The sequence below is a fragment of the Chrysemys picta genome, chromosome 4, assembly GCF_011386835.1.
Source record: "Chrysemys picta bellii isolate R12L10 chromosome 4, ASM1138683v2, whole genome shotgun sequence".
NCBI classification, from domain to species: Eukaryota; Metazoa; Chordata; order Testudines; family Emydidae; genus Chrysemys; species Chrysemys picta.
This window is the reverse complement of record NC_088794.1, coordinates 113,637,685-113,654,663: the sequence shown is the minus strand read 5'-3', so window position 1 is coordinate 113,654,663 and position 16,979 is coordinate 113,637,685. Positions and strand designations below refer to the sequence as shown.

The following is a 16,979-nucleotide window of genomic DNA, read 5'->3' as shown; positions in this document are numbered from 1 at the left end:
AAACCCCTGATTTCTTTACAGGTCTCTTCATAGGCTCTTTTGCAACACTCCAGAGTGTTATCCCAATATCTTCTGCACACCTCAAAATAGGTCCATGCAGCCAAGACTGTTTGGTTCATGCCACAGGCCCCACACTAACATGCACAGCTGTGGATGTGGCCCTGGTCCCAGAATTTGAATGCTCACACCATAGCAGTCATCTAATGCCCATACTATACAGTCATCTAATGAATGAGACATGAGCACAGGGAGCAGCATTGGACTTTAATGAGTCTGTACAAATGCAAGGAGCAGGAGGAAGTAAAACAGTACAAATTTTGAGAGGAAAAAAATCAATATCCACAGAGAATCACAGAACCAAGAGTGGTAAAGCAGCATTGGAAGCATTATAAAGAACTAACAGAATTAAAAGATTAGTGAATAGAGGAGACAAAAAAATGTCATTTATGTGGCCCTATTAATTTAAGGGAGTTCAGAGACAGAAAATAAATTCTCATGGGGCTGGAACAATGGATTGACAAACCAAGGTACAGAAGAATTCGCATAAGGCTGAGGAATTGCATAGGCTGGTTCAAACCAGGAATAAGGAAGTAAACCAAGTGCAGAAAAGTAGATTGAATCTCAGGGAACTTGTTCATACTGCTGAGAACTGGTCTCCAGAGGGAAGGGGTAGGTGCCTCATCACTCAAAACATTTAAACCTGGGCTGGACAAAACCCTTGAGAACAAGCCAGGTTGGACTAGATGAATCCCAAAAGTCTTGTCTATGTCCAGTTACTATGAAACAGGACACCACACCACCATAAGGCCCTCAGAGCAACCCCAACTTACAGCATACAAGCACTGATCTCTGACACACGGTACATGGGTCAAAAGTTCTCCCCCCACAGGTTATCTACCCTACCCAAAAGGGCCATAAGCATTCCGGTCTAGGCTGAACATAAGAAATTAGATCATCAATAGGAGGGGGGGGGGGGAAGTGCTGCATCTTAGTGAAAGAAGCCAAGTGGAATTCAGCCTTTTCCTAATTCTTTACATTCAACCTGAGTCTTGGCAATAGAAATGCTCCCAGAACCCAATGCAAGGATATCAACTCTTGACCATTTACAAGGGCTCTGCCTTTCTATGTGATTTTTTACTCTCCCTATTTGAAGCTAAAATGCTTTGGTTTCCTAGTCCCAATACCACAAGAGAGAAGATTTCCTTTTGTTTACATCTACTTCTCTGCTGGCAAGTCTTGATAATGGAGATGGACCAAGAAGTTAAAAGGGTTTGTTGTTACTGTCACTGCTGCAGTTGGGCCAGCAGGGGGCACTTGCATAATTTCTGATGTGTCCCACTAAAACTGCCCAGGTTTGTGTTTTTAACTTCTTGACTATAGAGTGATGAATTACCATCTAGATCCGGGGGGGGGGGTTTGGGGTTGGGAGAGAGAACTTTTTGTCCCGAGGGCCACATCTGGGTGGGAAAACTGCACAAAGGGCCATGAATGTAGGGCTGGGGCAGAGGGTTGGGGTGCAGGAGGGAGTGCAGTGTGCAGGAGGGGGCTCAAGGCAAGGGGCTGGGGTGCAGGATGTCTGAGGGGCTCAGGGCAGGGGTGCAGGAGGGGTGTGGCAGGGGGCTCAGGGCAGGTGGTTGGGGTGCGGGCTCCGGCCCAGCGCCACTTACCTTGAGCAGTAGCAGGGCTTAAGGCAGTCTCCACGTCCCTGTGGCCGGGGGTGAGGGGGATGGGAGGGAGGGGCAGGCAGAGGGCTCTGTGCACTGGCTTCGCCTGCGGGTACCTCCCCCCGAGGCACCCATTGGCCATGGTTCTCCATTCCCAGCCAATGGGAGCTGCAGGGGGCGTTGCCTGCAGGCAAGGGCAGCAAACGGAGCCCTCTGCCCCCATCCCCCTAGGGGCTGCAGGGATGTGGTACCGGTCACTTCTGGGAGCAATGCAGGGCCAGGGCAGGCAGGGAGCCTGCCTTAGCCCCAAGCGCCACGGGGGTGGCAATCCCACGGGCCGTAGTTTGCCCACCCCGATCTAGATTCTAATAGAAACACAGGTCAATGAACCATTTAGAGGCAACTAGGTCCATTCCAGAACCAAGTATGTCTCATTCAAGGGAAAACAGCCACTCTTCACAACTCAGGCCTCTAGTTGCAGAATTTCAGAGTAGCAGCCGTGTTAGTCTATATCCACAAAAAGAACAGGAGTACTCGTGGCACCTTAGAGACCAACAAATTTATTAGAGCATAAGCTTTCGTGGACTACAGCCCACTTCTTCGGATACATATGCTGTAGTCCACGAAAGCTTATGCTCTAATAAATTTGTTGGTCTCTAAGGTGCCACGAGTACTCCTGTTCTAGTTGCAGAATGTTTTCCAAACAGGTGGCTCCCAACACTGGCTTGAACAAGAACAAGAAAATATCGTGACCAATCCCAAAACATGGCCAATCCAGACAGCCCCTCCTGACATCTTTTTTCCCCCACCTCAGAAAGGAGGAAGGCGCCTGCTTGGAGGCTACCCAGTCCCTCTCCTCACTGCAGCAGACCTAGAGTTGGCACAGGTAATTGCACCCACCTCCAATCAGGCGGATGTAACTGTCCTTGGTCAGAATGGCTTCTGCATGAAACACCAATATGGGGATCCTCCTGCAGCCACCAGTCCACATGATGCATGGGTGATCCCTGCAACAGAGAGATGGTTAACAACATGAGAGCAACTGAGCCTCATGCATACACAGGGGATTACTCACTATGAAGGGGTCCTGGTTAGTCCCCCCACAGCAGTGTCATACATTCCCAGGCTTGCACACCAGCCTGCAAGTGTGATACGCAGGCACAAGTGGGCTAGCTTAAAGTATGAGTAAATCCTAACCTAAAACCTTCTTTTTTGCTTTGGTCCAATCCAGAACAAAGCAGGTCTCATTCAAGTGAGAACAGTCACCCTCCATAACACAGGCTTCTAGTTGGGGATGTTTTTCAAACATTGGCTTGACCAAGAACAAGAACAAACCGTGACCAATCCCAAAACACAACCAATCCAGACAGCTCCTCCTGACATCTCTTCTTTCCCTCCTTCATTTTACCTTGGGCTTTTATATTTAATTGATATGAGTTTAACTGGTTAAGTAACTTGCACGACTTCCCCAAGAGGAGCCTCACACTTCTCCACTAAAGAACTCAGGAATCACATCTCTACACAGAGCAAGAGCCACACCCAAGGACAGAGGAATACAGCACTAGCATTATATCCACACTCCTAGCCCCACCAACCCAAGCAAAGCAGGAGCCACTCCACTGTATAAGGATTGCATACTAGTGCACTGCTGCCTTGCTTCAGATCTGTACTCCCAAGTGCACTAAGTGGCCACTGTGCTGGCATCCTGGGCTCAGAAATTAAACAAGCAACAGGAATCATACATTGTTCTACACAATGGGGGATGCTATCTGCACCCTTTTTAACTTATGTCAAAGACAATAAGATTGCAGCCCAGAATTCTACAGGGTTGTCCATGGCCACTCAGCAGCCTATGGAGGCTATAGGTGCCAGAATCCAATAATCTATTTTGAGCCAAGCAGCCAGGCCACATTGCATACTGGGAACGGTAGCCTCTATTAAAAGGGGAGAACAGTTGCAATCTGTTCAGTTTGATCCCAGTTCAGTCCAACCCTTAGCTAGGTAGTTTGGGCATAGCCCTTTTGCACCTCAGTCTTGCTTCTGCTCTTTGGTTTTGCAGATTTTTTTTTTTTTAAAGCTTTTTGTTAAGGTACCTAAACACAACACTACAAGACAAGCCTGGCAACAGGAATGGAAGCAGAAACTGTATTGTACCAAACAGTAACTTTAAGATTGGCTAAACTGACAGTGCCCTGTTGTTGCCTAGCACTGGCCACATCTCACTATGCAGTGTCAACATGACACTGCCTTAAAGCCCCAGACTATCACAGTGCAAAAACACTGACGTTTGTATGTGTTCAAAGGCTCAGCACCAGGAAGGAGCACCATATCTATCAGCAGATCAGGGGCCTGCTTTACCTGCACTGAGGTAGCCAGTTCCAGAACACGGAACGGAAAAGCCTGCAACAAGAGTTGCCCGTCTGGTGAATGTGTCTGTACAAATTATGAATCCTGTTTGATACTGAAGTGGTGAAACTGCTTTATCACGGAATGCTCCTCTATCCAGATCCAGCATGGACTGACAACCTATAGAATGTCCACACCAGACTAAGGACAATGGTATGTACTTAACTTTAACTACTGTACTCTGTACAGACAACATATGCTCAGCAGGTTAGCTGGGACTGGGAGAAAGTAATTCTCCAACTTGTCTGCAAGGAGTGGGAAAGTGGAGAGGAAAACTTGTGTTTTAGAATCTTGTACACAGTGTCTGCATTTAACATGTTATACCTACCACATGTGCCTTGAAGACAAACTGTGGGCCCAGAGCACCCACCCAACTGGAGTTCTGGGAGAGGGCAAGTCTGAGGGGCCAGCACTGAGTCTAGAGACTGGGCAAGAGACCACCTGACTGCACCTTTCAGGCGGGAGTGCTAGAAAGAAGATCTGCACCCTAAGAGTGTGCCCAGAGATCCTAAGACAGTGGCAATGGCAGGTCTCCATTCAGAGGGAGTAATTAAAATATCCACGGATTCAGCAGTCTGGTGACTGGCCAACAGGGGGCACTCCCCTGGAGCTGTGACAAAGAAGAAGCAGCTGAAGAGAAATACAGCACAAAACACTGAAAGCTATTATGTAAATATAAAGGCACAGAAGGCAAATTTGTCATTCTGTTTAAGTGGATAAAGCTCAGAGTCGTCATAACTCACTGCTAAGGGAAATCAAATATGAATAGTTACAGAAAAGCAAACACCCTGGGAGGGTGTGGAACATCTTCTAGATCTACATGGATCAATCAGAAGAGAAAGACACATATAGACGGGTGGATATGCAGAGCATGTAAGATTTTTGGCATTATTTGTAGCTTCTTCAGATGCATGCCAGAGCAATGTTGCTTGTTTTGCCTGACCAACATCCCTATTAGTGAGGCTAAAATCAGGGTCTGAGCTGACAACACTGAAACAGATACTGGCTAGTTTGCTAGGCCTGCATCAGACTGAGTGCTAGGAAGAGAATATTTAAAGTTCCTAATGTAGCCTTGTCCCTGGAAGTGTTTACCCTTGGTCACCATAGAACTCATTCCAGGATACATGATGACTCAGTGTATTGGGTAGGATATAGAGCCTCTCACCTCCAATTCTTGCTTCAAATCCCACCCAGGTGGATAGTGGACCTCAAAAATCTGTTCAGACAATATGCAGTGTTATCATAGCTATGTCGGTCCCAAGATATTAGAGGGACAAGATGGGTGATGTAATATATTTTATTCGACAGACTTCTATTGACGAAAGACAAGCTTTTGAATTTACACGGTCTTCTTCAGATTGGACCTGAGGAAGAGCTCTGTGTAAGCTCAAAAGCTTCTCTCTGACCAATAGAAGATGGTTCAGCCAATATGAAATAAATCCGTGTCTTCAATGCAATTCCCACCAAACAGGTGTCTACAAAACCACCAACACAACTGTCCCCCCTCCACCTTTACAATCTCAGGAGAAAGGCCGATAATTGAAAGAACCATAAAATCTGAATTCTGTCCAGGGCAGGGTGAGGCACAAAGGATTCAGTCTCCAAGGGCTCCTTTTTAGAGCAGTGGGCATTATACATGATTCTCTGCTTGTGCCCCAGCTAGATCCCTGTGACCTATACACACTGCCCCATCCCTGTTTTTATCGTTCTTTGAATCTGTTGAGTTCTGGGCTTAGTGGTCCCTCCCTCACCTGTCCACCAACCCAGTATTAAAATAGGCTGCCACTTTTCACCAGTGATAGCTCAGTCTTTAAAAAAAAGTCATTCAGTAATATACTTGTCTGTACCCTTGCGTTACAAATGCACAGAGAAGTACCTGTGTACCCTCCCTTTCTGCATTTCTAGACAGAGATGCACAAGAAGGCTCCTAGATGGGCACCTTCTCAAGACTGAGGTCAAGAAGTAATCTGCGTGGGTCCCCTCCCCACATGGGATAGAAAAGATCATTTTTCCCCATAGACCATCCAATGTATCAGACCAAATGTGCTGCATTTGAAAGGGAAACAAATATTTCGTTTCCCTAAATAAAGGCAAGCCCCATCCGTGCTCCCTCCCAGCACCAGACCAGACCATTCGCACCTGAGCCCTCCTATCTGGCCCCAGAATCCTTCTACCCACCCTTAGTTGAATTCAATTGCTCACCCAGGGCCACTGTGCAGCAGCACCAAGTCTGAGCACAGGCTAGCACCTTACATAAGTGGGAATAGAGCCAAGACAGCAGGAAGAGGCTTTAGGTTAAGCTCTGCCCGGAGGATTTGCAGTGAGACCACTAGGGCTCAGACTATCCTCCAAGCGACTGTTCACATTCATCTGTAGCATGACCTTGGTCACTTGGTGCAGACATTGTGACAAACTGTGGTCTGACTGAAGGACACAAACTTGGGCCCTGCTACCGCTTCCCTGGATGTTGGAGGACAACTGGCCAGCTCAATTTTGTCTGAAGCAATAGGTAGAGGCCCTCTGCATGGTCAGCTTGGGGAAGCCTTTGCCTCCAAGTCCCTGCTACGCTGAGAGTGATCTTTGAGAAAGAAGGAAACCCAGCTTATTAAAGCAAACTCAGCTTATTAAAGGACACCATTCTGGAAATGGACAACCCTGAAGCAGCAGAGATGGAAGGAGGTGCTAGACAAAGCCGGGGGTTAGGGCTGACAAGAACTCAAAGATGAGTGGAAGAAACATAGTTCCTATTAAGCTTAAATAGAACATGGGGGGCAAGAGCACTCAAATGCCCTACATAACACAGGCTGCTCTGCAATTCCTTGTGCTGCCACAGGTGAAAACCAAAGCAAATGCAGCCAGCAGAACTGGGGGCTACCCATATTTCCCTGAATGGCAGCAAAGAGAATCCACCCTAGGTGAGAAGGGGATGCCAGTGAGTCATGAAAGAATGTACCAATAGATAGGAAGCCAGAAAATGAGTGGAGCAAGAGAAATCATAGAATATCAGGGCTGGAAGGGACCTCAGGAGGTCATCTAGTCCAACCCCCTGCTCAAAGCAGGACCAATCCCCAGATAGATTTTTGCCCCAAATCGCTAAATGGCCCCCTCAAGGACTGAACTCACAACCCTGGGTTTAGCAGGCCAATGCTCAAACCACTGAGCTATCCCTCCCCACAGCTAAGACCTCATCCCCTTCCAGAGGCTTCCTCTCTACAGGAAAGGGGGACCTTTTAGGCTTCCCAAAGCAAAGAGTTCTGCACCTACCAACACACCAGGTAACCTGATCTTTATTATTAAAAGCCCAAGACCCACCCCATCTATTTCCCACCTCAGCACACAGACTTGAAGGATGTAGGGAGAGAGAGAATGCAGCTGTCACACTAGATAAGTAAATATCCTCCAAAGACCCGAGTACATTCCAGGTGAAGCATAACTAAGGTTCAGGCACAGTGTATGTTTTTACTTACTCTGGCCCTTCTTCCACTTCTTCCTCCTCCGAGGACGAGCCAGTTTCCTCCAGGTCCCGAGCCATCCCAACTGGCATCTCCTATGGGAGTGTTCATGCAGCCCAGTCACAGTGGTCTCTTAGACCCTTTCATATAGAATCAGTGGATCTAGCCAGTGCAGCTACCTGCAATAATCATCAGAGGTATGAGTATATGACTGAGCAGAATAGCCTAGAGACAGATGTCAACTCAACACTACCTCAACTGTTTCCAGTACACAAATCTACATGGGATATAAACCTGCTGGGGCATAAACCAACCTACTTGCTGCCAGGGGGCAGAAAGAAACTTCCTTAACTGTCGGTTCTTGCACTTTCCTCTGAACCATCAGGTTCTGGCCACTAGTCCAGGACACTTGACTGCACAGACAGGAGATAGATAGCATTGCTATTTTTTAGTCACAGTGATACTCCTTTGGGGCCTTCAACCATCATGAAGAATCCCCTGAGAGACCCTCCCTGGGGATAACAGCTCCAGTGCAGGAAGTCCCAGGCTAGTTGCCCAAGTGTAGTTGGGCTGACTCAGCACCCCAGAGGAGGCAGTTACTTTTCTGTGCGCCTGACTCAGAGACTAGCTGGAAAGGGTCTGGCTACTTCAGCACTTTCTTCCTCAAAGGCTTTCTTCCCTGCTAGGGACATGCTTTAGTCAAACAAGCCCGGGGGCTCCGCACACGGGTAACTGGGGGAAGGTCTCTGGCCTGGGTTATACAGGAGCTCAGACAGTCACTTCGGGCTTTACCGCCTATGAAGGAGGGACTGGACCGCCACGCGGCCTGGTGCCGACCCGCGCTGGCCCAGGCCCTCTGGTCACTGCCCGTGCAGGAGCCTCCGACTCCCCCCGTCAGCCCGGCCAGAAGGGTCGGTCCGGGATGCGCGGAGAGTCCAGCACCCCGGTGACGCCTAGGGGGTCAGTGGGCACCACAGGCTGCCTGGGATAAGGGGCTTCCCAAGGCAGCGGCCCCTCCCCACGCCGCCCGCTCACCCGACCCCACCTGCCACCAAGGAGCCCGGCCGCGCTCCGGGGAGGCACCTGGCGCCGCCACACAGCCAGCCGGCCCCGCCGAACGCAGCCGCCTCGGGGCTAGCGAGCCCGGGACACCAGGCTTCCCGCCGTGCTGCCAGGCGGCGCCCGCCGCTTCCCCCGCCGCTGGGAACCCTGGTGAGTTCCAGGATTCCCTGGGATCGCGCCGGGCCCCGCCCGCCTTCCTCCCGTACCTACAGCCTCGTCTTGCCGGGGGTGGGGGGCTGAGCTCCGGGCAACTCAGCCCCGGCGGCCGCAGCTCCCGACGCTTCCCCGGTTACTACAACAACCAACAGGCAGGCAACCGCCCCAACTCCCTGCTGCGCAGGCGCCAGCGGCACCCTCCCTTCGCTCTTCCAGCCGCGCAGGCGCAAACGCTACATTGCGCTCCCTACTCAGCAAGGCGCAAGCGCACGCCTTGCCTGGGCCACTTGCAGCTTCCGCCTCCTCTAACATAGCGACCGAGGAACCCGAGGTATAGGCTGGGCCTATATTTTACGTCACCGAGCCTCAGGGGCGGAGCCCCCTTATTGTCTTTGATTCGTGTAGTGACCTATCAATCCACATGGCGTGTGAATAGAGATGGTTCTAACAGCCAATCAGAGTAGGGGCAGGGCTAACATGGAACCAATCAATACGCAGAGCATCCAGGGGCGGGGGTGCTGCTGTATAGCGGTGGGGAGTCGCTGGGGCTGCGGGGCTGGGAGCAGGGAGCAGGTGTGCAGTGGCATGAGGGCTGGTCGGAGGATGCGGTGCAGGGGCTCGGGGGAGATCGTGGGAGGACTGGGCTGGGGGCTCTGTTGGGGAAGGGCGACGGGGAGGTGATGGGAGGCGGGGCGGAAAGGGGGTGGGGGACTTGTGGGAGAGATTTGGGACAGGAGGAAGCGAAGTGGGGTGCAGCCCTGGGACAGTGGAGCGGGGAGTGCAAATCCCTATACTGGCATTGGCGAGTAGGATGCATTAACGGGGGAGTCCAAGCCTTGATATCGTGATGGTCAGTGCCCAGCTTTGCCATACAGGGAGCTCAATACACTATCAGTTTTGCAGACGTCTCTGTTTGGGGTGATGTGGCAAGCTGCTGCTGCCAATCGGGGGAGAGAGGAAGGTGGAGAGGCTGCAACAAAGGTTTCTGAACAGGACCTACTTGGTCAAGTTTGGCCCAGGACCCAGAGGATTAGTGACCTCTCACAGTGAGGCAGCATCATGCTTTTCCATCCCCTTTTGATGGACATACCGATTTCTACCTTTGCCTTATAAGGGGTGTAGTGTAGGCCTCATCTGGTAGGGGCGGGTCTCTTTATGGGAATCTGTGGGAAGAGAAGGTGACTTTCTGTAGAAAAGCCTGGATCCTGGTTTAAGTGGAAGCGTTCTAGGGGGTGGAATCCATGTGGTTTCCTTTTGTGATGCTGATCTCCTGCCTTTGTCCCCAGGAGCAGGTACCAGAGCATGATGAGCCGTTTTCTGAATGTGTTGCGCAGCTGGCTGGTCATGGTGTCCATCATTGCAATGGGGAACACATTGCAGAGCTTTCGTGATCATAGCTTCCTCTCCGAGAAGCTGTACACGGGCACACCCACCCTTGGTAAGGAGCCCAGGTTGCCCTTCCTGCCCATAAGGAGGCATTACCATATCAGCTATACCTCATGTATCAACATCCTGCCCCAGGTCCTGGAGGACTTTTGTCCACATCTCAGAAGTGAGCCACAATTCGGGTCTTAACCTCCTGTGAGCCATATGCTAGCCCAAACTCACAAGGGCAACCAGCACCGTCCCTTCTTCAGCAATGAGCCCTCATCTTCTCTGGAGAGTGCCAACCTGTCTCCACTGTACCATCTTCTACACAGCCTTAAGTCACCTGCTGGCCAAGATCTGGAACCCTTTCTCCAGAAGGGTTGGCACTAGATATGACTAGGGTGACCAGACAGCAAGTGTGAAAAATCAGGACGGGGGTGGGGGGTAATAGGAGCCTATATAAGAAAAAGACCCCAAAATCAGGACTGTCCCTATAAAATCGGGACATCTGGTCACCCTAGATATGACCCTCTCACCAAGCCTGCAAATGCTGCTATTCAGCAGTTCCAGGCAGCAGACAGCATTGTTCAGCATCCACAGCAATGCACTTTTAACTCCGTGATCTTAGTACGGCTTCTTCAGTGCTGGAACAAGCTGTGGTTCCTTTCCCCCTTGAGGTCTGTGGTTTCTGGAAAGGGTGCATGGTTCAACAGCTACAGAAACACCCACTCAGCTGCCCTTTAATCATCTAGGAAACCTTGTTATTCTCTCCTACTTGCTGTGGGTGTAACTGCACTAGCTGGGAGAAGATCTCATGTTCTTCCTTCCCTCCACCACTTTGCCCAACCTGCAGAGATGGTAGCTCATGGGAGGGAGCATTCATTTTCCTCATCTGTCTCTTCTTCTCTGCACAGTGAATGGTCTCCAAGCTCGGACCTTTGGCATCTGGACTCTGCTCTCATCAGTGATTCGCTGCTCCTGTGCCATTGACATCCGCAACAAGACGTATGTAAGGGAAACACCAGAGAAGGGGTGTCCCTTTTTCCCCATAGTGTTCACTTGTCACTGCTATAACAGCTCTCTCCTGTCCTTTTATGGGGCAGCTCTGGGAGTTGTCAATAGCTGCTTCCTGAAATCCCCGTATTGGGCCTCTCTTGGGGTAGGGGTAGACAGTCTTCCCTTGAAACATCTTAACAGGTAGCTCAAGATGGGGGATTAATCGCTGCTCTCTCAATATCCTTTATGGGGCAGCTCTTGGAATAAGAGGTTTAACTACTGCCCACTGAATCACAGGAGGAAAGGCCACTCATTTGAACCCAATTCTCAGATCAAGCTAATAATTACCAGATCTGACATGGCCTTTTAAGCCCTATAGTGCAGGGGTTCTCAACCTTTTTCTCTCTAAGGGCTCAGCAGGGGTGGGGAGGCCTCAGAGCAGGGGCCTTGGGCATAGGCATAGTTTGACTTCTATTTGGGGAGGGGCAGGGGCCAGTGGGGCTCGAGCCACCTCCGCATGGTGGAGTCCAGCGAGGTAGCGCCACCTCCACTCCCTGAGTCACCTCAGCAGGCCACCCAGACTGTCTGGGGGGGGGCGCGCAACCAAAAATTATAACTCAAAGGTGGGGGGTTTCGCTCAAAACGTTTGAAAACAGCTTAGGGTGCAGGGAGGGGGTAGCTAGGGGCTGTGTGCAGGCGGGGGGTAACTCAGGGAGGAGGGAGGGGTTGCTAGGGGCTGTGGGAGGGCAGCTCAGGGTGGAGGGAGGGCATCACTTGGGGCAGTGTGCAGACAGGGTAGCTCAACTTGCATGGGGGGTGGCTAGGGGCTGTGTGCGGGAAGGGGAGTAGCTCAGGGTGCAGGGAGGTGGGTACTAGGGGCTGTGTGTGGGCAGGGAGTAGCTCAGGGTGCATGGAGGTGGGTACTAGGGGCTGTGTGTGGGCAGGGGGTAGCTCAGGGTGCAGGGAGGTGGGTACTAGGGGCTGTGTGTGGGCAGGGGGTAGCTCAGGGTGCAGGGAGGTGGGTACTAGGGGCTGTGTGTGGGCAGGGAGTAGCTCAGGGTGCATGGAGGTGGGTACTAGGGGCTGTGTGTGGGCAGGGGGTAGCTCAGGGTGCAGGGAGGTGGGTACTAGGGGCTGTGTGTGGGCAGGGGGTAGCTCAGGGTGCAGGGAGGTGGGTACTAGGGGCTGTGTGTGGGCAGGGAGTAGCTCAGGGTGCAGGGAGGTGGGTACTAGGGGCTGTGTGCGGGCAGGGGGGTAGCTCAGGGTGCAGGGAGGTGGGTACTAGGGGCTGTGTGTGGGCAGGGAGTAGCTCAGGGTGCATGGAGGTGGGTACTAGGGGCTGTGTGTGGGCAGGGGGTAGCTCAGGGTGCAGGGAGGTGGGTACTAGGGGCTGTGTGCGGGCAGGGGGGTAGCTCAGGGTGCATGGAGGTGGGTACTAGGGGCTGTGTGTGGGCAGGGAGTAGCTCAGGGTGCATGGAGGTGGGTACTAGGGGCTGTGTGTGGGCAGGGGTAGTCAGGGTGCAGGGAGGGCATAGCTCGGTGTAGGGAGATGGGTATTAGGTGCTGTGTGCTGGGAGGATTCCCCTGCAGTCCCTGTTCCCGGAGGGGTCTGCCAGCCACGGAGCTGGGTCTCCCCAACTGGGGGGCGGGGCTCTTACCAGCTGTCTCTACGGGAGCAAAGGTGTCTGAGAGCTGAGGAACAGCTTCAATGTGGGGCACCAGCACGAGTGGAAGAAATGCTGCTGCTGCCTGTGCCATGCACCAGCCAGAACAGCAGCTGTCCCACACTGCCTGGCTCTGGCTTTGGCTTCCCACTTCCGACCTGGCCAGGGGGCGAGGAAAGGAGGGGCAGGGGAGGTGTGGAGCTGTCCCCGGGAACTGCCGTGATCTTGCGCTGCAGTGGGGGGGCAATGCCCTCCATGTCCCTAATTCTGTCCATGCACTCAGGGCTTCTGCCCCACAGGGAGCATCAGGGCTCTGGGATTCAGCCCTGTGCCTCCCTGCCTCAGCCCCACAGGGAGACGCCGGGAATCTGGGCTTCAGCCCCACAGGGGGGCACCAGGGATTAGGGCTTCAGCCACGGGGCCCTGCAGCCCCTTTGAAAGGTCTCACGGGCCCCCTGGGGGCCACAGACCCCCGGTTGAGAACTGCTGCTATAGTGTTTCTGATCTTCATTCTGGAACCCTCAGCCCAGTGGCCTCATTACCCTGGTGATACTGGGTGCTTAGCAACACTGCCATCATACTGGTGCATGGCGCCTGTTTTGCCAGTGGCTGCTCTGTTAAGGATTGCATGGAAATTCATCCCAAGTGACGTGTCATGCACCCTGCTGTGGGTCTGAAGGGAGCACATGCACATGGGCTGTCTTGATTGGGGCCAGCATAAGCTGGTGGTTGTCTTTGTAACTAGAGGGGATGGGCACTGAGGCTGGCTGTTTATTCCTCTGGTAATAGGGGAACTTCTGTCTGTCAGTAGTGCCAGAGCAGGATGACTTCTATATGTATCTCTAGTACACACTGGATGAGTGACTGTGTGATGGAGATGGGAGGCTGGTGGTTCTCTCTGCTGGGTATATTTGTAGAGGGGATGAACTCAGGCAAGTTGGTTATGTCTGTGGGTTAGGGGACTGCTGGCAGTTGCCATGGGAGGGGCACATCCTGACCAACTGGTTGTTTCTTGGAAGGGTTTTGTGTTCTAATAGTCTGCAGCAATGCAGTTGCTAGAGGGCAGCAGAGCTCAGGTATTACATCAGCTTAGGTGCTGGATTTTTAGACAGCTCCAGGCCCAAATCAGCTTCTCTTCTTGTATCATGGGGTGCCTCCACCATTCCCCAATCCCTTGTCCCCTCACGTTCTTACCACTCCCCTTGTGCACACACACTCCCCTTATCTGCCTCTGCTCCTACAATGGCAATCCGTGCACGTCTGCTTGATGATGCGCTTGAACTCCTCTGCTTCAGTGAAACCTGCCTGCAGCTGGACCCATTCCTGCAACATCAGAAGATGGTTCCTGTGGTGCCCCCTCATTGAACAGCTCTGGGACAAGGAGGTGATGCTTGTCCTTAAAGGCTAAGTTCCCAGTGCCCCTGCTCTCATCGGAGACATTCTCTCATCATCTCCTCCTCCATACAGATGGGCTGTGTTTTCTTCCCAAAAGTCCCAGGGGGCTGGACACCACCCTAAGCACTGGCCTCCTGGAGCTGCCTCCCACTCCCATACCCCCAGGGATAAGGACACTGCCTCCCCTATCTCCTTCTCAGCCCAGTACAGCTCTGTGCCTCAGACTGACCACTTTCTCTTTCCAGTGCACTGAGTAATCCTGCCCCTCCCCAGTGACTCCACCGCAGCTCCTATCCTGCCTGCCTACCCTGCTCAGTACTCCCAGATCAACTCAGATTTCCTTTTAAAGTGCCATTGTCCTGCGAAAAGCTCTAAATGCCTTCTGGGCCCCATGTTTGTGTCGCTATGAGGTCCATATCACATTTGCTGTTTACAAATAAAAAGATGTTTTTTTTCTTCTAATTTCTTCTCAAAACTCACTCTGGCCTGTGAGAGTCAAGCGGGATGCTTTCCTTTTTGCACACCATCAGTAGAGAAGGCTCATCAGGACAGATTCTGTCCTCAGTGCCACCTGTGCTGCCCCATTCTAGCCGTTTGATGTAACAGATTGGAACTTTAGCAGAATCCTTTACTATGATGCTTTGGTTGGAAGAGAATCCAGCTCATTCTCTCTCAGCTGGCCTAACAGGAGTAAAAGCTGCAAAGGCTTATTTCAGTCACAGACAGGGGTGCTGGAACAATTTTATAGTGGCAGTGCTGATGATGGAAACCATGTATTTGGTGTTTGTTATTACTGCTTCAAGTCGGCGGTGTGGCAGTACCCCTAGTTCCAGCACCACTGGTCACAGAAGTTGGCAGCTCTGACTCCACTACCCCGATAGGAAGGGCCCAGCAAAATGAGAAGGGGCCATCGGTACATAGTCACTTTACAGAATAAGGAAGGGTCTACATTAGGAAATTATCAGATCTTCCCAGAGTTCCTCAACTGGAGTTGATAACTGTTTGGGTTTAGTGTAGACAGGACCAAGCCTTTAAGCCCTCATTACTGAAAGCATCCTACACTCATCTCTAGGCCCCTTCCTTGACAGTAATGTTTGCACTTGCAGCTGCCATTTTAGCCCTGATTGGCCAGGACAATGTATTGTCAACAACAGGTAACTTTCACCATGTAAAAAAGGCTCTAACACTTTTGTGGGCGCAAGGAAGATCTTGAGAGAAAATGCCTCAGGCACCAAAGAGGCTGGGAAGGGACCTGTCTGTGGTTTTCCCCATCCTGCCGCTGCTAGGCTGGAATTGGATCTCACTCCACAGTGTGAGGATGGACTGGGCTGGCTCTCCCCATCCTGCTCTTTTCCTCTCCCTGGCAGGCTTGTGCCCCCACTCCACACTACCCACTAACCGCTCTCTCTTTCTCTCCGCTCTTGGCAGCCTCTATCACATCACACTCTTGACCTTCCTCATAGCCCTGGCCCACTTCCTCTCTGAAGTGTTTGTTTACGGCACAGCAGCCCCGACGATTGGTGTCCTGGCACCCCTGATGGTGGCAAGTAAGTACAGCTTACTCCGTGATTCCCCTGGGAGCTAGGAGACTGGGGTTGAGCTCAGATGAGGGGGTGGGGAGAGGTAAAGTTCCCTTCCTCTGGGCAGTGTTTCTGGCACCCACTTGCCTTCCATCTGTGTCTCAGGTTTCTCCATCCTGGGCATGTTGATTGGGCTGCAATACCTGGACGTGGATGCAGTGTCACGAAACAAGAAGAAAAATTGAAGCCAAGGGTCCCACGTATGTTAGAATCACCTGCCTGCTGCCTCCGCTTCTTCCCTGCCAAACTCCTGCCATCTTACCTCCCTGGCCCCCTCTCTGCTTCTCTAGCCCCTGGCCCCCTGCAGTCAGATCATAGTTTGACTTCTTGTTAATCATTCTTCATTAGCAATTGATTTCACCTGTACAGGCAGTGTTTTAATGGTGACCAGTGATAAAAGCCCAGCCCCAAGCCTGTAGGGGCTGTCCCACTGTAGGCATTGCCTGAGACATCCTCAGCTCCTAGGCTGGCAAGGGGACCACTTCCCAGCCATGCCCAGCACTGTTCTCCCCCTACTGCAGGGCACCTGCAGGGAGGAGGAGTAGAGCCGCCCATGATCTGCTGGAGATCTGTGGAGGAGGAGACACCAAGTCCAGCCCCTGGTGCTGCTGTGTTTTGTATGTGTCTATGTTCATGGGGCAGTTTGTAATAAACAATAGAAAAATGTGGAGGGTGTAGAGTGTTGCCTTCTACTAGAGAGAAGGAGGGAGGAAGGGAGACCCAGCCTGAGTGACAAGGAGCAGCCACCTTTAGCCCACCTCACCCTGGAGGGTAAGTCAGCCCTCCTACCCAGCCAAGGCCTCCTTCCAATCTCCTGCTCCACAGCCTGATTGTTCACACTGTATGGATGTGAAGTGCAGTGGCAATCTATTGCTGCTTCCTCCCCTTTCCCTAGCTTATGAGGGACAATGAAGTGATCCCAGCTGTTCCTTTACTTCCTGGAATGTGGCTGTGATCCAGCTCCCAGCAGAGACTTTGTGCATAATGTGCTGCTTGTGAAAGCAGAGAGGGTCTGGGCCAGGTCTAAGATGGGGAAAGTAGGTGGTGGGAGTTATCGGGGGGGGGGGGGGGCTGTGCAGAAGAGGGAGTGAGGATGTTAGAGGATGTGGGGGGAGAATAGACACTAGTAAACAGACACTTGCTTCTGCTCTCTGGGCCAGGAGCCCCTGCCCTATTCAGTGTAACCACCACAGCAGTTCCAGTGAGAGGGGATTGTGTAGGGAGATGTGTTAACCA

At 52.0% G+C, this 16,979-nt stretch overlaps 2 protein-coding genes across 28 annotated transcripts in view; one reads left to right on the top strand and one right to left on the bottom strand.

The window, feature by feature from the left end:
• TTLL5 (tubulin tyrosine ligase like 5) overlaps nucleotides 1-9,044 on the bottom strand; it is a 222,163-nt gene extending 213,119 nt beyond the window's left edge. For 14 of the 23 annotated variants that reach the window (XR_010601105.1, XR_010601106.1, XR_010601107.1 and 11 more), the window contains exons 1-3: nucleotides 8,791-8,927; nucleotides 7,538-7,701; nucleotides 2,565-2,671 (exon numbers count right to left, since the gene is read on the bottom strand). Coding sequence is in view for 14 of the 23 variants with exons in the window: in XM_005301622.4 (XP_005301679.1) it covers nucleotides 2,565-2,671; nucleotides 7,538-7,614 (184 nt within the window). In the remaining 9 variants the exon portion in view is untranslated. Of the gene's footprint in view, nucleotides 1-2,564; nucleotides 2,672-7,537; nucleotides 7,702-8,567; nucleotides 8,687-8,790 lie in introns of those variants that run through there. The other 9 variants (XR_010601104.1, XM_005301618.4, XM_065595542.1 and 6 more) reach the window with 6 other exon arrangements.
• A 154-nt stretch (nucleotides 9,045-9,198) lies between these two features.
• Nucleotides 9,199-16,411, top strand: ERG28 (ergosterol biosynthesis 28 homolog). 5 transcript variants are annotated; one of them, XM_065595552.1, is made up of 5 exons: nucleotides 9,199-9,307; nucleotides 10,028-10,178; nucleotides 11,023-11,113; nucleotides 15,592-15,710; nucleotides 15,849-16,411. In XM_065595552.1, exons 1-5 carry the CDS (start codon nucleotides 9,218-9,220, stop codon nucleotides 15,926-15,928), a joined length of 531 nt encoding a protein of 176 aa, XP_065451624.1. In that variant the 5' UTR covers nucleotides 9,199-9,217; the 3' UTR covers nucleotides 15,929-16,411. The 5 variants fall into 5 exon arrangements, with proteins under 5 accessions (XP_065451624.1, XP_065451625.1, XP_023958092.1 ...); XM_065595553.1 differs by having other exon boundaries at nucleotides 9,211-9,313; nucleotides 10,027-10,178; XM_024102324.3 differs by lacking the exon at nucleotides 9,199-9,307 and adding an exon at nucleotides 9,310-9,348 and having other exon boundaries at nucleotides 10,027-10,178.
• The last annotated feature ends 568 nt before the right edge of the window (nucleotides 16,412-16,979 follow it).

Excerpts from the sequence above, each read along its gene's own strand:
- ERG28 (XM_065595552.1), top strand. The coding sequence starts at position 9,218 with ATGGAACCAATCAATACGCAGAGCATCCAGGGGCGGGGGTGCTGCTGT. Across the intron at positions 11,114-15,591 it reads ATTGACATCCGCAACAAGAC|CCTCTATCACATCACACTCT; the intron begins GTATGTAAGGGA and ends CGCTCTTGGCAG. Across the intron at positions 15,711-15,848 it reads GGCACCCCTGATGGTGGCAA|GTTTCTCCATCCTGGGCATG; the intron begins GTAAGTACAGCT and ends TCTGTGTCTCAG.